Source organism: Talpa europaea (genome assembly GCF_964194135.1).
Source record: "Talpa europaea genome assembly, chromosome: 16".
NCBI classification, from domain to species: Eukaryota; Metazoa; Chordata; class Mammalia; order Eulipotyphla; family Talpidae; genus Talpa; species Talpa europaea.
In genome coordinates, this window is record NC_140084.1 from 40,745,695 (window position 1) to 40,764,900 (window position 19,206).

At 54.7% G+C, this 19,206-nt stretch overlaps 1 protein-coding gene across 1 annotated transcript in view; it reads left to right on the forward strand.

Annotated features, from left to right (window-relative positions):
- SIPA1L3 (signal induced proliferation associated 1 like 3) overlaps positions 1-19,206 on the forward strand; it is a gene marked incomplete at both ends in the record, with an annotated part of 82,879 nt that overhangs the window by 14,657 nt on the left and 49,016 nt on the right. Inside the window, 4 exons of the mRNA XM_084257118.1 lie at positions 2,637-2,740; positions 4,969-5,126; positions 10,207-10,783; positions 16,541-16,815. Coding sequence (XP_084113244.1) covers positions 2,637-2,740; positions 4,969-5,126; positions 10,207-10,783; positions 16,541-16,815 — 1,114 coding nt within the window. The remainder of the gene's footprint in view (positions 1-2,636; positions 2,741-4,968; positions 5,127-10,206; positions 10,784-16,540; positions 16,816-19,206) is intronic.

Consider the following 19,206-nt stretch of genomic DNA (forward strand, 5'->3'; position numbering starts at 1 on the left):
GCGCACGCTCGTGCTGGGGCAGCTGCCTCCCACCACATGCAGGGCAGTGTGAGCAGTGCTGTTGTTTTGCTGTGACAACACTGCCCCACTAAAGGGGAAGTACATTCAGACAAGTGCAATCAGGGGCTTATTATCCCCCTTCTCAGATGACCGCTCCTTGGGCTGGGCTCCTCCTCAGTGAACCCTTAGTCATGCCCCTCACCAGAAGCCTGTGAGGATTGGCTGCCTAGCACGGAGCCAGAAAGAGAATTAGCACTGCTGAGTGTGCGCTCTGCGGGGAGCGGATTTCCTCAGGAGAACCTGGGCGCCCAGGGCTCCTCGCCAGTCTCCCCAGCTAAGAAGCAGGGGTGCTATAGGGTTGCTGGATTCCAGCACTGGCCACCCACAGCTTTGGTGTCCTCACCTGTCACAGCTTGTCCCCAAGAACATATGCCTGCAAGGACAGGGACTCCTTGGCCTGTTTTGTCCACCGTTTCCCCAGCACCTGCAGTTGACCAGAGCTGACCTGTGGCTCCTATAGCTCGGGATACAGCAGTGGTCTTGTAAACAGCTGGTGTAGCCGAGTCCCCACAGGGCACGGGGAGTACTCCCATGGGTGAGGGTGACGCCAGCGGTTACTGCAGCATGGCTGGTGTGGTCACTCGTGTGCTGCGAGACTCCCTGGGCGGGGAGGAGCACTTCAGGACGAGATGAGCTTATCTAGGGAAACTGGCCTCGTGTCAGGGCTGGGAAGGTTCGCTTGAGAACATGTGGCCTGAAAGGGAGAAGTTGAACCAAAATGGGCAAAGAAGGAGCAGGAAAAGCAAAGTTCTGTTCACCAAGTGAGCAGAACAGTACAAGCAAAGGCCCTGCGGTCTGGGAATTAATGTGGAGGATGAAGTGAGGGAGGCAGGCAGGGACCCCACCATCCAGGGCCTTTAGGGCTAAAGATTAGGGGTTTGGATCTGTTTCCTGTGAGGAGTGTGAAACCCTTAGTAGGCAACACTGAGTACTATTAAGAAATACTGAGGAGGGCCTCCCCGGTGGCGCAGCGGTTGAGCGCTGGGTTGCGAAGCTGCCCGCGGCCTCTGCGGCACCGGTTCGATCCCCGGCTGCTCCCCGGCCACAGGAGGAGGGTCCCACATGGCGCGCAGACCTCTCCTGCCGCCCGCTGCTCCCCTCAGCAGTGTACTTCGCTCCTTCTGCCTGCTCTACTCCCCGCTCTGGCTCTGGTGAATTCTCTCACCCTCCCGCGCTTCTGACTGTACCCAGTGCATGTGTAAACAAAACAAACAAATAAATAAATAAAAACATGCCTCTATTTAAAAAAAAAAAAAAAAAGAAACACTGAGGAGTCAGACTGCCTGGCGTTCCAGTCCACAGTCGCATTGCAAGTCACGTCCTGCACCTCAGTTTCCCCCTCTGGAAAGGAGGTCCAATAATTGGGTATGCTTCTCCCTGCCATATGCCTTCTCAAATTAGAGCTCACCACAGTCTGGGTCCTCGCCATCATTTTCTTCTTCCTAGTTTTTTTTTGCTGATGTGCCTCCCTGTGAGTGGACGTGTGCACCCCTGAGTGTGTGGCCCCCCTCAGCCTAGCAGCTGAGAGTGTGTGGCCCCCCTCAGCCTAGCACACCCACGCGGTGTGCTAACTCGCCCCTTTCATGGCTGGGTCTTTCCACAATTTGAATACACAAGTTTATCTATTGTTTTGACTGACATTTGAGTAAACTTGCACCCATATCGCAAGGCACATGTGTTTGATCTCTGTGGGCTGTGGTCCTGGAAGAGGAAGTGCTGAGTGCTCTGTTCAGCCTAGCTCCAGGTTTTTTGTTTTTTGTTTTTAAGATTTATTTATTTATGGGCCTCCCCATTGGCTCAGCGCTTGAGCACTGGGCTTTGAAGCTGCCCACAGCCTCTGCAGCACTGGTTCGATCCCTCGCTGCTGGGCGAGGGTCCCACATGGTGCGCAGACCTCTCCTGCCGCCCGCTGCTCCCCTCAGCAGTGTACTTCGTCACTCTGCCTCTTCTACTCTCCGCTCTGGCTCTGGTGAATTCTCTCACCCTCCTGCACCTCTGACTGTACCCAGTGCTTGTATAAATAAATAAATCTTTTTTAAAAAAAAATGATTTATTTATTTATACATATAAGAACTGGGGCACAGGCCAGAGATGCAGGGGGTGAGAGGTTTCACCAGACACAGAGTGGGGAACAGAACAGGCAGATCTACAGAAACACACTGCTGAGGGGAACAGAGGGCAAGTCAGGAGAGGTCTTCTGTGCCATGTGGGTATCTCCCTGCAGGGACTGTGGACAGCTTCATAGGTTATGTCTTAACCCCTTGTGCCACCAGGTTTAACAGATGTCACTAACAAGTTTTCCCAAGTGGTTCTACCAAGTTACACACCTGCCCTGCCACATCTACAGTTCCAGTTGCGCCACATCCTCACCAACCCTTGGTACTGTTAGACTAGAAAATTTGTCCCAATCCAGTGGGTGTATAACATAAGGTTTCCTTTTTCTCAAAATTCATTTAATTTTCAAGAGTGGAGTTAAGTGAAAACATCAAGTTAAAAACTAGCACAGATGGTGTGTAGGACATGGCAAGAGCCCAGTGGTTTTGGAACCGTGGCGCTGACTGGTGTTTCTGTTTCAGCCGACTCCACGGGAACCCACTCCCTCTACACGACGTACCAGGACTACGAGATCATGTTCCACGTCTCCACCCTGCTCCCTTACACCCCCAACAACAGGCAGCAGGTCAGTGGGGCCCAGGGCAGGAGCCCCAGATGATTCCATCGGTGCACAGCTGACCCCCAAGGTGCTCTCCCTCCCGATGGCTTTTGCCGGGTGCCTGCCTGGCGTGGCTCCCTTGGGACTCTCCTGTACGGCTGATGGATGCCTTTGGCCTTAGAGACCCTCTGCCCCACAGTCATTTCCCTTGAGGTTTGGAAACTAGAACAGGTGTCACTTGATGTCTGTGTTGTTCTAGCCACCCTGGTGCACCTAGCTACCCAACTCCCATCAAACTCTTGAGTCATCAGGGATCCAATGAAGAAGAGTGAGTCAGTCACTCTTTCGAATGCAAGTGACAGCAAGGTAAACCAAACAGGCATAAGGAAAGTGGGGGTTACTGAGTCCTGTAATCTAAAGTGCTGGGAGGGGGCTAGCTTTAGGTATGACTGGATCCAGGCACTCAAATAGTGTTGGGAATCCTGTCCATTTCTCCCTCTGCTTCTCTTCATCGTTGCCTTAGCACAAGTCACAAGTAGTGGCACATGTGCCTCCAGTGACGTCCCATCAGCAGAGCCACCCCGGGGGAAAGAGCTGTTCTTTTCAGGGCCGAACCTGGTTGGGCCACTCACATGCTAGTCCCTGGACCTGAGGTGTCGTTGGGATGGCTGAAGCACATGCCCAGCCCAGAGAGGGTGAGCGGAGTCAGCTCAACTTGAAACAAGACAGAGATGAGGGAGATGCTTTCCCAAAGGGCATGGATGTGACTTTGACAGGAGTAAGGGGTGCCGGGAGCAACCAAACAGTGTGGTGTTAAGAGCATTGGATTCAGAAATGGGCCTGAGTCCACGTCTTCCTTTCCCACTCTCTCCTCTCCGAGCCTTGGGTCCCCCCTCTGTAAAATAGGCAGAATGACAGGGCCCTGGCCTCGGGGTCCTCAGAAGAGCTCCCTGCACTCACACACAAAACCAGAGCGTGAGGCAGGACCCCACCCGGGAAAAGCCCAGGAAGGGTCCGAGTGCCTGGGCATTTGGGGGTAGCCTCCAGCAGAAGAGGGGTCCTGTCTCTCTCCACCTGTGACGCTGAAGGGCAAGTCATGCAGCCACTGCGAGCCCAGGTTTTGTCTTCTGTGAAAGGGCAGGACGAGTTCAGGCCTCCTAGGGTTGTCATGAAGATTAAATGAGAGTGCGAGTTCAGATGTGGATGGAAAACAGCAGTGTCGACCGCAGTAAGCGGGTGCGTTGTCTAGCATTTTCATCCAGCTTAACACACACATCCGTAAAGCACTGGCAGTTCAGTCGTGCAAAGTGTGTCTGGGGTTCACCTGGGCCCCTCATGGGTGCTCCTGTCTGTAGAGCTCATGGCCCAACCTGGATTCTTAATAGCTCTGTGAAGGCTGAACTTGCGTACCTAAGAGCAGTGTGATTCAGCAGCTACACAGAACCCCCCCAATCCCATCATAGCCTGCAGAGACCACAGCCCTTCTCAGAGACTGTGACAATGGCCAGAGGACAGAGCTCCTGCGGGCCAGCAGGTGGCAGCTGCCCCAGCCCCCTCAGCCCAGCATCTGGGCATTGCCTGCGGTCTGACTCCTCGCATGACTTTGAACAAATCAGAGGCTGCCGCCCGGCCCCTCCAATAAATGTTTGTGGTGCCCCTGCTGTGTGCTGGGCACTGTTTTCAGCACTGAGGAGAAGCAGGGAGCACTGAACAAAACAGACAAATCCTGTCTTCATGGTGCATACACTTTTGTGGGTGGGGAGAGACCGTCAAGAAAAGAAAGGAGCACTGAACAGCTCCTCTGGGCCTCTTGTTAACTGTTGCAAGGTGAGGGGGGGCAGGTGGAGGGGCTGAGACCTTGGATAACACGGTGAAGGCCTCCATGGGAAGGTGACATGGCAGCCAAGGCCTGAAGAAGGGAGGGAGTGAGGGAGCCATGTGGGGACCTGGGGGAAGAATGTTCCAGGTAGAAGGAACAGCCAGTGCAGATGCCTGGAGGAAAGACTTGTGGCACAGCAGCCGGGGGCCTGTGGCCGGAGCAGAGGGGGAGAGTGGGAAGAGATGTTAGGGGTGCACCCCCCACCCCACCTGACCCCAGGGCCATGCGGTGATTGTCCTTTACCCAGAGATGGAACCACAGGCAGGCTCAGGGCAGGGAGGGACATGACCTGACCCAGGTGGGAACAGGGAGACAGTGATGGGGGGACCCTTCGAGAACGACCTGTGACGCTGCCCCTCTGCTTGCCCTTGACCAGCTACTGCGGAAGAGGCACATAGGAAATGACATCGTCACCATCATCTTCCAGGAGCCTGGGGCGCTGCCTTTCACGCCCAAGAACATCCGCTCACACTTCCAGCACGTCTTCATCATCGTCCGAGCCCACAACCCCTGCACGGAGAATGTCTGCTACAGGTGCGCACCTCCCCAGCTGTCCATGGGGAGCCCCTTCCACGCACAGCCCTCCCCCACCCTGCACACGCAGGCAGTTAGGGGCGCAAGCAGACAGCTGCCCGGGGGGGCTGCCTCTTTTGCTGCAGCAGGGAGCTCCGTGCACACATTACCCACACCCTCGAGGGGAGTCATTCTCAACCAGTGATGGTCTTGATGAAGAAATCATCAGGGTTTGTATTTGCCTGGAATCTTTTGGTGGCAAGTGACAGAAAACCCACCTCAGTTTGGCTTGAGGTGAAAAAGTAGTCGGGTACATGGCCTGGGGGTGCAGGGGCAGGCCGGAGACCTCCTCAGGAGGTGCAGCCCAGAGGCTTTGGTTCACAGATAAGCGAGCGATAAGGCCGCAGGCCCAGGCAGCTCCCTCCCCAAGCCCAGACTCTCACCCGAGGGAGTAGCTGGCTTCTACAGACCAAATGGAAAGCTGTCTGGGTGTGGGCTGAGGAGAGAGCTGTGTCCTTTGGAGACCATCAGTAACCCAGAGCCAGGTCAGCACTAGTCCCCGGAGCAGCCCAGCAAACTCAGAGGAATGGGCCAGTGAGTATTATTTTCTATTTTTTGAAAAGTAGTGTGAAATTCAAAGGATACAAAAGCCCACCTCTGACTCCCAACCACCCAGTGGTTGTCGCAGAAGCAGCCACTGTTAGCAGTCCCGTGGTCCTGTTAATCTTACATATACACGTGAACACTTACAAGTATTCCTCTTCTTTTTAATGGCATGTCACATGCACTGTTGTGTGTCCCGTGTTTTTTCACTCAGTAGTCTTCGAGAACTTTCCATAGCAGTGCATAAAATGCATTTTCATTCTTTATGCCTGCATACCATTCTATCTTGTGGATGCATGAGAGTCCTCTCCTGCCCCTTGTGGATGGACATTTGGGCTGTTTCCTGTCACCTGCTATTGCCGTCCATCCTGCCACAAGCAGCCTTGTTTATCCTCTCACTGCTCATGTGCCCAAGTATCCGGCAGGAGGAAAAGCTCCTTAAAATGCAGATACTACCTCAAAGGATATGTGCATATGGGCACTGGTAGTCTTGGTAGAATTTCTAGAATCTAGCTGTTTCTTCTCTTGGCCACTGTATGAGAGGTGGCAAGAGGCTTCCAGTGTGCAGAGCCTTTAGTTAAGAACCACTGTGCTTGCCCAGGGGGCAGCTGGGAGCCAGCACTCTGCATCCTCCATGCTACCCAGACCCCCTCTCTCCGCCCATTCATTCAGGGACACCCAGCATCAGTGCCATTGCCCAAGTCTCCCTGCTGTGTGGGCCTCAGGTCGCTAAGGTGGCGGCAGGGACTCTAGGTAGCGTGTTCTCTGGGAGCTGAGTGGGAAAGAAGATGGAGTTGGCCTGTAGACTCCCCCCTAGGAGGCTGCCCACTCAGGGCATCAGGGGCTAATGCTGCTCCCCTTCCTCCTCCTATCGTCCCCCACCAGCTCCCTTTCCCCCGCTGGCTCATCCCAGGAGCCCAGGGCCAACCCAGGAGCCCAAGGCCAAGCTCCCACCTTTCAGTCCAGCCTCTGCAGGGTCTCCAGGGTAGCTTCTTTTTTCTGACGTGGGAACCTTTCTTTCTTTCTTCTTCTTCTTCTTCTTCTTCTTCTTCTTCACAATTTAATTTAAAATCTTTTTATTATGCAATATTTTAAACATTCTGAAAAGGACAGAAAATAATTTGACAGACACCCATGTGCCTACCACCAGATTGAACAGATGTTAACATTTCACCAATTTGCTTCCTCATTCTCTCTTTTCTTTATTTTTAATGCAAGAAATGTTAGCAATACAACCAAAGCCTCCGCCTCCCACGCCCTCTCCCTGCGCGGCCTTCCTTTCCCGCAGACAGCTGCTCTCCGGCCAGCGCATGCCGTCCCCTTGTGTCCCCAGACAGCCCTCGCCACACCGTAAAAACCACTTACTGATGCGACCCTCGCCTTCCTTGGAGGTTGCATTCCCCATCCTGTCTCTGTCACAGCCCAGTACTCACCAAGCTGTGGGCCCTAAAGACGCCTCGGCTGGCTGGACACGCCATGGCCAGTGCCACTGTCCCAGCCCAGCCAGACGCAGGAGAGAAATGAATACCCCACCCTGCTCCTGAGCCATTGTAAGCACTGAGAAAACAGTCGTTGATCCAGTAATTGTGATGAGTATTCTAGAAATACTTACTGATTCGCAGCGACCAGGTGGCCTGGGGCCACACCATCTCGTGCCAGTGCCCAAGGTGTGTCCCTGCTGTTCTGAAGACACGTCTGCACCTGCCACCTGCGGGTGGGGAAAGCCGGCCCTTCCTGCCGCCCTCAGAAAGAGGGACCAGCTGTTCTGCTGTCCGGAAACCTTTAGCAGCTTGGCAGTTGTAGGATTCTTAAAATTATGAATCGGGACTCTGGGAAAAGCCCACGTCAAACATTCTGATTGATTAGCCCAGCACTGAATGACGAAGTTGCGGGCTCTTCACCTCTCTAAAGCCCCAGAAGGCCCCTTGAGTGAGAGCTGAGGGCCTGATGAGGTCATTGCCCCCCTCCCACCTGCCTGGGGCGATGCCACACCCACGAGGTTTTCCCCCCAGGAGAAAAAGAACCTGGTTTGCGGCCTCTGAAGATTCTGTCCACTGGGCAGAGCTTTTCTGTGTGAAACCTGCACCCACTGTACACCAGCAGAAATCGGTTTCTTCTTGGCTTGGTGTGCAAGTTGAAATCATTACTTCAATCTGCGTTGTGTGCCGGTGCTAGGGCATCAGCTCAGCCCAGGTGGCCCTGTCCCAAAGGCACTCCCCACATGGGCCACCCGCAGTGGAGGCTGCCAGCCTCACTCTTGTCCCCTGCATGCCCTCTAGTCCCTTCCAGTCCTTTCTTCACAGAGCAGGGCAGCAGTGGTGATCTTTGCAAATTGTTGGTCTGCCTGTCACTCTCTGTTAGCACCTCATCCGCTAGGACCCAGGCGGTGCCCCATCTTTCATTTTAACTGCAGGGAGCTGATGAACTGACAACCAACAGGTGTGGGCGGGTTAAGGGAACCAGTATGGGAGGGCCTCCTAACAGCAGGGAATCATTACCCCACCCCTCAGCTTGGAAGGCGCCTCATGCTGGAAGCTAGAAAGAGTTGAGTGTCTGGGAGAGCCAGCCAACCGGAGCTGTGGCCTTGAGAAGACCAAGGATTACAGCCACTGTTACTACCTCGGCCTCGCTGGGAGGCAATAAGGAGACGTGAACACCCCACCTGCTCCTCTTACCTTGTCACCTACCAGTGCTTCCTGTAGGCCAGACTCAGCTAGAAGCCAGAGGACATGGGAGCCCTGGTGAAGGTGGCACAGCCCACAGAGACTGTCCTTCTAGGCACCGAGCAGGGCAGAGATTGTGTGGCTGCTTGCTGTCATGAGAAGGCTGAGAAGTGCTCACGCACCATCAAGGCCCTGCGTGGCGCCTGGTGGCCTTACCCACCTCCTCTTCACTCTCTGGGCTCTGGCCTCCCTGACCTTGTTCTGCCCTGTGTGTGCTCTTTTCCACAGAGCCCTTTCCTGCAGCTTTCCCCCTCAGCTCTTTCTCAGGCTGCTGATCTGTCTAAAATCTCAGATTGTCACCTCCTCAGAAAGGCCCTCCCAGATTCCCCCTGTCCACATCAGCTCCTTCTGTTGTTCTGTCATACCCCACTCTCTCTCCTTGTGTTTACAAGTTAGAATATGAGTATGTTTGTGGAGTGTATCTCTCCTCCTAGAAGCTCAGGAGAATAGGGACCACTATGTCCCCAAAGCCCGAGAGAACATCCTAGAAATACGTGTCAGACAAATGTGCTGTCCTTGTGAAATTGGTAAGATGGAGAGTTGGGAGTCAAAACCTGAACCAGCCATCCATTGTGGTGGGCCTCACAAACATGTTTAAGCCCCCCCACCCCCACCCCAACGCTTGGCCAGAGCTTCTCCCCCATCACAGCTTGGGGCTGGAAGCCTTGACCTCCCCTCTGTCTCCACCTTGCACTTCTCCCAACCTCGCAGCTGCCAGTTTCTGGCCTACCTGGCATCAAAGCACAAGGAAGAAAGGGGAGGCAGGGAGGTGTCACCGGGACTGTGTGCTCCCTTGACTCCAGGAGCCCCTGACCCACCTGCAAGATCTCCCAGGCAGAGGCCAGACTCCAGTCCCCTCCCAACTCTGGGAGGCCTCCACAGGGAAGTGGGGGGAGAGTAGAGATAACTGGGCTTTGTCCAAAGAATTCTTTGTCCAAAGAACTCCTCCCAGGGAGGTCTTCCCTCTAGTTAGTGCAGTGGGTGAGGCAAAGATCATGTTTCTGCGTTCTCACGCAGCGGCTGTCTGATTTCTGTCACATTGTCATCTCCGTCAGAAATGAAGTAGGAAGGGTCACATCCTTCCTGGTACAAAAAATTTTCGAGATGGCGATTTTGGAGATGACTTACAAAGTGTAGTAAATGTTGCTACCCAGTATTCCTGTGATGCTGCTGCTTGACAAGCCACTGCCACATGCAGTGGCTCGCAAACGCAAGTATTTCTTTCTGGCTCACAGAAAGCTGCCAGGTCAGCTGGGGTCAGACTGACCTTGGCTTCAGGCCACTGGTCGAGTCCAGGTCTGCTCCAGGTGTCCCTCAACCCTCTGGGACCGGTAAGTCCCCGATACAAGTTCATCTCTGGGATCTTGGGGATGGAGCAGGAGAAGCAAGCTCCCCGCACCCATGTCATGCCTTTGCTTGACAGCCATTGGCCAAAGCAAGTCACTTGACTCTGGGCCCAGGATAAATGGGGGGGTGGGAGGGGATAGATCTGCCCGTGAAGGTAGAGTAAGGAATGAATTTTTGCCAAACTATCATCTCATCTTCCCCAGAAATCTATATGTATGTAGAACAAGAATAACTCCAGTCAAATGATGCTATTATTAGCTTTGGATTTCAGCAGATGGTCAAGCAGTCCACTATGTAGGAAGCAAAAATGTGTGTAAGTGCCCTAAGTAAAGCAGTTCACTCATTAGGGTTGGCGTCCATTGTCGAAACGGAAACTGACTGACCGGCTGTTTTCCCTTCTGCCATCTAAATGATTTCTCTTTCCGCAGTATGGCTGTGACCCGATCCAAAGATGCGCCTCCCTTCGGCCCCCCCATCCCCAGTGGCACCACTTTCCGCAAGTCTGACGTCTTCAGAGACTTCTTGCTGGCCAAGGTCATCAACGCGGAGAACGCCGCGCACAAGTCGGACAAGTTCCACACCATGGCCACCAGGACCCGCCAGGAGTACCTCAAGGACCTGGCCGAGAACTGCGTCTCCAACACCCCCATCGACTCCACTGGCAAGTTCAACCTCATCTCCCTGACCTCCAAGAAGAAGGAGAAGACCAAAGCCCGGGCGGGCGCCGAGCAACACAGCGCAGGAGCCATCGCCTGGAGGGTGGCGGCGCAGGACTACACGCAAGGGGTGGAAATCGACTGCATTTTGGGCATTTCCAACGAGTTTGTGGTGCTCCTGGACCTGCGCACCAAGGAGGTGGTGTTCAACTGCTACTGCGGGGACGTCATCGGATGGACCCCCGACTCCTCAACACTCAAGATCTTCTATGGGCGTGGGGACCACATCTTCCTGCAGGCCTCCGAGGGCTCAGTGGAGGACATAAGGGAGATTGTGCAGAGACTGAAGGTAAGGGAGGGGTCTGACGGGGTGGCAGTCCTGTGGCTTGGCAGGGGCCTTAGGAGTCCCTGAAGTCCTCCCCAAGCCCATCCATGAGGCCAGGAAGTGACTGGGCCCACATTTGTCACACTCGAAGTCTGATGGGCCCCGCAGTCTGGGCTCTTTCTGGGCTGTGGGTCCAAGACTTCACTCGGTCACCCGGAAGGGACAGGAGGCCTGTCATCTCAGTCTGTGTGTTGGTAGGAAAGTTAAGTTTAAGCTTGTTCAAAATGTCAGGGTACTCTCTAGAGGAATTAAAGCAGATAAAAAACTCAAATCATTAGAAGATAGGCATCAGCAGGGCAGGGGATGCGAGCGAGCCTGGTCACACACAGCAAGCACAGAGTTACATGGTGGGAATAATCCACATTAGTCATCACAGAAATGTGACTATTTTAACATCCCCACGCACAGACTGGCGGTCTGGATAAAACTCTTACCCAGAATCCCTGGTGGGCAGCTCAGGCTTGACTCACTGGCCGGACTTGAGGGTGGCAGGTTGGTTCAAATCAGGTGACAGCTGAGTTGGTGATGGCTACGGGAAGCCGTGAGCCGCCGCGTCCTCTGCTGCCCTGCGCATCAGGAAGGGGGCTCAGGGCTGGGCTTTCGGGGATGGGAGGGAGATGAGAAGGGCGTGTCACGTGAGTGACGGGAAACGCATGACTTGGTGGTTAGAGCCGCAGCTTCCCCGGTCAGAGGCCTGGCTTCAGATCCCGGCACTGCCGCTCTGGGGTGGAGAGACCTGGATCCCAGTCACTTCTCCACTGTGTGACTCGGTTTCCTCATCTTGAAAATGGGAACAATCATCCTCTGACATGATGCGTGAGATGAAGAGCTGGATGAGTCGTGTTGCCCCAACAAACCTGCCTGGCGTGGTGGGCCGTGACCCCCGCGTACTGCTGACTGCCCTCACCCTTATAAGCTGGTGCTAGTTGGCTTGGTAAAGCCCGGCTCCCCATCTCCCTGACTCCTAAATTCATGCCCAGCCTTACTTAGAACAACAGCCAGGGTTTCATCTCCCACGGGGGTGTGAGGTTGGGGACCAGGACCTCCATCTGCTTTGTGCACTTCTCTCACATGAGTGGATGGGGCCAGCGCATGGTGCGCAGGGCATCTGATGAGTTAGGGGGATCTCACACGCCTCCACCCACCCTACAGAGAAGGGAGCGTCTCTCTCTCTCTCTCTCCACTTAATGGGCGAGCACTTGGAGGCTCTATCCTGGCCTAAGGTCTCACAGCCCTGAGTGGCAGATTGGCTTTGAGCCGAGGTCTCCTGGGTCCAGGCCCCCGAGTGGGATCCTACTGTTTAAGGCAGCATCTCCACTCGGGTGTCGTGAGACCCTAGAAACCTACGTTGGCCCCCCCGCCTCCTGGTTTCCTGTGCCAGTAAGGACAGGCCATCGCGCCATTGGTCAGGTCAGGTCAGATGGCATCAGCCTTGCTCTGACACCCACCTGCAGCCTGTCAGCCCCAGCCCCAGCAGGCTTCAGCTGCTGCTTCTCCACCCTGGCCTCTTCTGGACGATCCATAGGCCTCCGTGCTGGTCTCCCTTGCCTCTGCCCTTGCCTCCCTGTCATCCTTAGAACAGTAGGAGGAGCTGCTCGTGGCACTGCTCTGCTTACTCCCGGGAAAGCTAGCATCTTCTGGTGGCCCCGAGGCCCCACATGGTCCGGCTCCCTGGTGATCTCTCTGACCTCATCTCCCTACTGGTGGCCCCCAGCAGCCTTGATGACCTCAGCTCCCCATTGCTCTGTTGTTTCTCCAGCATGCCTGGCAGGCATTCAGCCTCAGGGCCTTTGCGCTGCCTGTGCCCTCTCACTGGAGCACTTGCCCCATATGGCTCCTCCCCCCACTCTTTTAGGCCTTTAGTTAAATGTCCCCTGGTCAGTGAGGCCTCTGTGTCTAAATTTGCAGAACCCCCCTCACCTTGCCCTGAACACATTCCACCTGCCTTTCTTACCTTAGTTTTCTGTGTAGTGTGTGCCACCTCTGATGGCTGTTAATGTGTGTGTCATTCCCCTGTGCCCTCAGCACCTTGTCCAGCACCTGGTGTGCAGCGGACACAGGGTAAGCCCGCGTGCGTGCCTGCTGCCTGCTGCCTCCAGCGGGCAGGAGGAGGGCTCACTGTATGCACCTGCTCGGCGCTCGCAGGTTCCCCCATGTCCCTCCAACACGCTGAGGGAGATGCCGCTGCCGTCCTGACTTCACAGATGATGAAACGGCCCCAGAGAGGTAAAGCAGCTTGCCCAGGGCCCGGAGTGAGTTAAGTGCCTCAGCTCTCAGACGCGTGGAGGGTTCCTCCCCCCAAAACCACAAAGCAGCCTGTGCTTCTTAAGCAGTGACCGAGCCAGGCACCATGCCAGGTGCTACCACGTCCTCTCTGTGCCTCTCCATCCCACGCCCACCCCCGTGCCTACTGCTGGCGCACAGCACATTGCCATGGTCCCCGCCACACACACAGACATAAGCCCAGCACCCCAGAGCCTTCCAGGAGGCCTGGAGGTGATAACATCGTCCCTTCTGCCAAGGGACAGGCCAGGGTCTCGTGTCCATGGAGTCCCCAGGGTAGCGCACACCCTCCCCTGGCACAGCAGGGGCTCACACAGCCTTTGTAGACGGGCTTTGTTATGAGCTGGCCCTGGCACTGGACAGGTGTTGCAAGCACAGGAGGTTAAGCAGGGAGTGTAGAGGATGTCAGGGGCCCTACTCAGGGGGCCACTCAAACCCCCAGGTTGGGTGCAGCCCACAGGCATATTTCGTTCCCAAAACTTAACACCCAGAGGATTTTCTGTGACTTTCTGGTTTCTTTTGAAAAATTGGACGACCTGTCTCTCCTGGGCTACACGCACAGGGCAGTGCCCACGTGAAGCGGGGTGCTGCCTGCCCCCTGGAGAGGGGCTCGCGTACACGTCAGATCAGGCTTCTCCCAGCCGCATCTCGCTTGTTTTCATGGGGTCTGGGGGTGGAGGTCCCCCTGAGGACTTTTAAACTGAGACTTGAATAAAATAAGAGGAAAAAGCAGCAGGGAAGTAGCAGGCCTGAGGCACGGGGGCCGGATGCAGGTCAGCACCAGCTCTGTTCCAGTCTTGGACCGCTGCACCACCTCAGCTTCCACGCCTTTGGAGGGGGCAAATTACTGGTCCCCCCCTCATCAGTGAGCTGCTGATGAAATTGGGCCCCTAAAGGGCCTAATCAGTGCCTTAACCAGGGCACACGGAGATCAGTCCCCAGAAAAAATAGCTTTTAATGGGGGCCTGGCACAGTGCAGGGGTTCCTGGGGTGGCTGTGTCTTTGATCTCATAAGGTGCTCCTCTGCCCAGAGTTACCTTTCTGAAGCCTTGTGAACCAGCAGTGCTGCTCTTCAGGCGGGGCTGCCTGCGTTTGTCATGAAAGCCGAGGGGACAGAACTTGGAAGCCACCCAAAAAGCGGCCAGAAAGTTAGCCTGACTCTGTTTACCACTCCAGTGGGTACTTTACAGTTGGAGCTGCTTGGGTGGAGACTGAGAAATCCCGTAGCTGGAGCAAGTCCTGCCCTCCCAGGCTAAGGTTGGCCTGGGGGCAGGGACATGCCGGGCTCCTCCTTTGCCTTCAATGTCAGACTAATATGCGTGACCAAAGCCGAGTCTCAGCCTGTCCACACTCCTGTCGGCAGGACGGGAGAGTGTGAGCATGAAGGAAAAGCTGTCTCAGTCCCACTCACATCCTGTGGTCCCAGACCTGGTCAGATGTCCACACCTAAGGAAGCTGAGAAATGCAGTCCCCAACTTGGCAGCCATGTGCCCTCCAAAATTGTTTTGTGGTGAGGGGGTCTTTATCACTAAAAGGAAGCAGGGGAGAATGGAGGGTCCCCCTGCCACTGTGGACAAGCTGCCCAGGCCTGTGGAACACCCCCACACACTCCAGGGCTGTTGTGGGCTCCCCTCAGGGGCAGATGCACAGGACTGGCCTCTGAAACCCCAAGTCTTTGGACACAAGGGTGGCTGCTTCAAAGGGAAGAATTTTGACTCCCAAATCAGAAGTCACAGGCTGGGGTGAAGCCAGTCACAGCTTGCTCTTTGAAGAGACTGAATTTTCCTTTCAACCCAGTTATTTTAAACTCTTTAATTATGGGAAATTTCAGACGTGCACACAAGTAAAGGCTCTCACGTAATGAACTCCTGGCCCCATCGCCAGCTGCCAGCTCTCAGCCCAGCGCCTTCTCATTCCTTCCTTCCCTCCTTTAACTTCCCCCTGATTATTCTGAAACAAATCCTTGACATCCTGTCATTTTATCTGTAAACATTTCAACATCTATTTCTACAACAGAGTCTTTAAAACGAACCGCTGTCATTACCACACCTCACAATCGTTTCTGATTGTCACGTAAACAGGTTGGGCTATGAAACCAATTACTGGGCCTCAATCAATAGTTGGCAGGGTCAGGACAGGAAAAGAGCAAGAAAGTCCCAGCACCTCCCAGTGAGTAAGGCTAAGTCCCTATTCTGTTTGGGGAGCATGACCCTGTCTGATGCATCCCCCGCTGCCCAGTCTCGCTATCCAAGTCATACACCAAATCAGTCATGTCTTCAGGTAAGTCCTCTCCCATCCTGCCTCTCACTTCTTGCTCCCCACCCTCAGGAATGTGAGATTGCAAGGAATTATTTTGTGTGCAGGGACGAATGTGTGTCTCAGCGTGTGGATGCTTAGAGTGACTCGTGACAGGAACGTCCTCCCGTCAGCGGTGGTCACAGACCCGTGTGCCACCACCCAGGCAGGCTCGCCACAGAGTGCCCTTACCCCTAGGGGTGACTTCTCACAAGAATCAGCCATCGCGCCTCTTTCCTTGGAGCAGTTTTAGGAAAGGAGAGAGATCTCCATGTAACCTGCTTAGTAGCTAAGCCCGTCGCACTCGCCTGCATCACTAGCTGCACGCTTAGCCCCATCCACGGGTTCACGTCCCTTACATGTCATCACGGCCTGAATCCCACGCAGATGCAGCAGGGAGGGAAGCAGAAGCTAAGCGCTACGTGGTCATCTGGGCTCCAGCTTGGGGGAGAGTCCCGGGAGGAGATGGGGTGGGGGTTGTGCCTCTAAGGGTGACGTCAGGAAGTAAAGGGCAGGAGCCAGCAACCCCGGGGTGCTGGGCTGCAGCGTCTCGGTGCTCTTAGACTCTGTTGGTCAGGTACGTAATCCGTGGCTAAGAACAACAAAGGTGTATTTCTCTCTCACACTGGAAGTCGTCTTTGGTTCCCTTAGGGTCTTTCCTCATATAACTCTGACTCGGGGACCCCCTGAACCAAACAGCCTCTCTTGAGCAAAATCCCAGTGGCTGTGGCAGAGGGGAGAGGCCTCCAGAGTTAAATGCCCCAGCCTTGGCCACCCCCCATTCCACCCACCACTGGCCAGCACATCCCAGAGCAGAGGGGGTCACGAGGGGCAGCCCCGCCAGACCCGGGAGCAGAGGGTGGCAAGGGCGTTTGGAGAGCAGGACCGGGACTGTCACCTCTCTGAGGTCAGAAGCCATGTAGCTGCATATCCACGTTTCCTCCAGACATCAGGAACCCCTGCTGGGACTAGGTGGGAGTGCATGCTGCTGTGCCCTGGTGTCTCCTGGGAGGATCACTGTGGTTCAATTGATCAGTCGGGGAAGGGGGGCGGGTGGAGGTGAGGGGGTTGGCGTGTGAGGATAACAACTTGGGTCTTCAGAAGAGCACAGTTTCTCAGGCTAAACCCGCCCATTGCCTGCAGGTGATGACCAACGGCTGGGAGACAGTGGACATGACCCTGCGGCGGAACGGGCTAGGGCAGCTGGGCTTCCACGTCAAGTACGACGGCACTGTGGCCGAGGTGGAGGACTATGGGTTTGCCTGGCAGGCAGGCCTCCGGCAAGGCAGCCGGTTGGTGGAGATCTGCAAGGTGGCCGTGGTCACCCTGACCCATGACCAGATGATCGACCTGCTGCGCACCTCTGTCACCGTCAAGGTGGTCATCATCCCGCCCTTCGACGACGGCACGCCCCGGAGGTAAGGCAGGGGCCGGACTGGTCCCACACACCCCCCCAACAAAGTCACCTGTACTGGGCCTTTCCTCAGTGGGAAACAGGATGTGGACCCTGGGGGTGTCAGCCAACACCTCCAAGACTCAGCAGACACCACTCAGTGTCCACCACAACCCCTGAGGCAGCTTGATGACCCACGCTGTGTCAGAAGTAACTTGCCTGAGGACACATGTCCTTCTTTTGTCCAATACGTATTTGTTGAGTCCCTACCATGTGCCAACTCCACTTGACATGCTGGGCATTCAGTGGTGACAGAATGAAGGACCTGTCCCTGTGCACTGTGCACCAGAGGAAGAGACAGGGCAACTAAGCGGATAAATGACAAGCTCCCACAGTGACGAGATCTAAGAAGCAGGCCTGTGGCACCATAGCAACCGCCTATGGGCAGAGGCAGCCATATGGTTGTCCGGTCCAGCAGCCCCAGGCAGGGACCAGCCGCACACCAGAGTGCAGGTGTGTGTGGCCAGTTCCTGCAGCCCCGGGAGCCGCGTGGCTGGGGCAGTATGGGGTCCCATCGGGAGCCGCAGGGACCCAGGGACGAGCTCGGATTTTATAGTAGGAATTCCGCATGGAGCGGGTTTCTCTTAGCGTTTTATTTTTCAGTAGAACATTTCAAACCTCTTAAAAGTACACTGAAGCCCCGTCGCAGCATCTGATCAACATATGGCCGGTTTCCTCATTCTTTTTCCACCTCCAAGCCACCCCATCTTGAATTATTGGCCATGATCCCAGACCTTGGAAAGTTATCTGTGCCCCGCAAGGACCTTCTACAAAGTGTTATTGCTCTTAAAATATTTAATAAGTCAGTATGAGCTCCCCCATCTCTCTTTAACTTTCTGTTGTATCAGAGATTTTTAAAAGCAGTTATTTTATTAATCAGGAGCCTCCTCTTGCATTTGGCTAATGAGTCGCTCCAGGCTCTTTCAATCTCTAAGTTTCCCCTCCTTCCCTCTTTTTTCATTTTCCTTGCAATTTTGCAAAGAAACCAGGTCACCCGTCCTTAGAGTTTCCCGCTTCCTGGATTTAGCTGCTGCCCCTCCCCACCTCCCCTTTAGATCCACCTCTGGCACATAAATTGTTGAAGTTTGATGCAGCAGCATGATTAGATTCTGGTTAAATTTCTTCTTGTGGGGGACAGGGGTACAGTGTCCCTCAGGAGTCACCATGTGTTTGGTTGTCCCTTGTGTGAGTGACACCAGGAGTGAGCCCCAGGGGGGGTTACACGAAGGCATCTGACCTGCTGTCATCCACTGGCCCCCAGCTTTCCGCCACTTGTGATGTCGCTGTCATTTCATCACAGGCTACTACTGCATGTTCTAAGTTCCAGCATCCCCTCCTCATCTATTGGCTGGAAGTCTTCTAGAAAGAACTCTCCTTCAGTTACTCTCTGGTTGCTCTGAGGTATAATTTATCCTGGGAAGGCAGGATAAATGTGGTACAGAACAATGAGTGGGTACCCTGGCAGCCTCCAGAGGTGACCAGAGAGAGTTCGCCCCGACATCCCAAGCACTGGGGACACACTGCTCAGACAAGAGTTGAGGCCTTGGCCCCGTGGAACTGATAAATGGCTTGGGAGACGCGAACAATACACGAGTAAGCCAACCAGATGGCTGCATATAAGGGCCGGGGGCCGTGGGGCAGAGCCGGAAGGCGGGCTTGCCTCGGTCGGACTCCCAGCTCTCCCTGAGTAACTGTGACCCCAGCAAGCAGTCCTACCTCCTGCACCTCGGTGTCTTCATTTGTAAAATGGGGACAATAATAGATCCTTCCCCAAAGGTAGTCATGAGGTTGGAGGTGAAACTAGTAAGGTGTTTGGCCTGTGGGGACCCTCTGGAGACACTTGAGATGCCCTTGTGAAGAAAATAAAAACATGACTTGGGGGGAAAGTCAGGAACCCAAGAAATCTACCCAGATTGACTCCCAAACACTGTACAGTGGGCCAGTGAGCACAGTGGTTCAAGTCGTGGGCTTTGGGATAAACTTACTCTATTTAAGTCCAGTTTTCACCTCTTCCTGGCTGTGTGACTTTGGACAGGTTACTTAATTCCTCTGTGCCTCTGGTTACTTAAGTATAATAAACAGATAAGGATTCTGGTTACCAGCAATGGAATCAACTCAAATATAGTGAAGCAAAGAGGACAGGATGAGGACATCTGGCAGACTTCGGCAGGACCCTCCCTACGCAGGAACTCAGACACCCTCATCAGAAATCTCTCCCTGTCTTCGTTTTGTGGTGCCACAATTCCCAGGCATCTCTCACCTCGAGGAGACCCACCCCTCCTTACAGCTCCAAAATTAGCTCTCCCAGCTCAGCAGGTCCAGTGAAATAGCTCTCCCCAGCAGTTCCAGAAGCAAT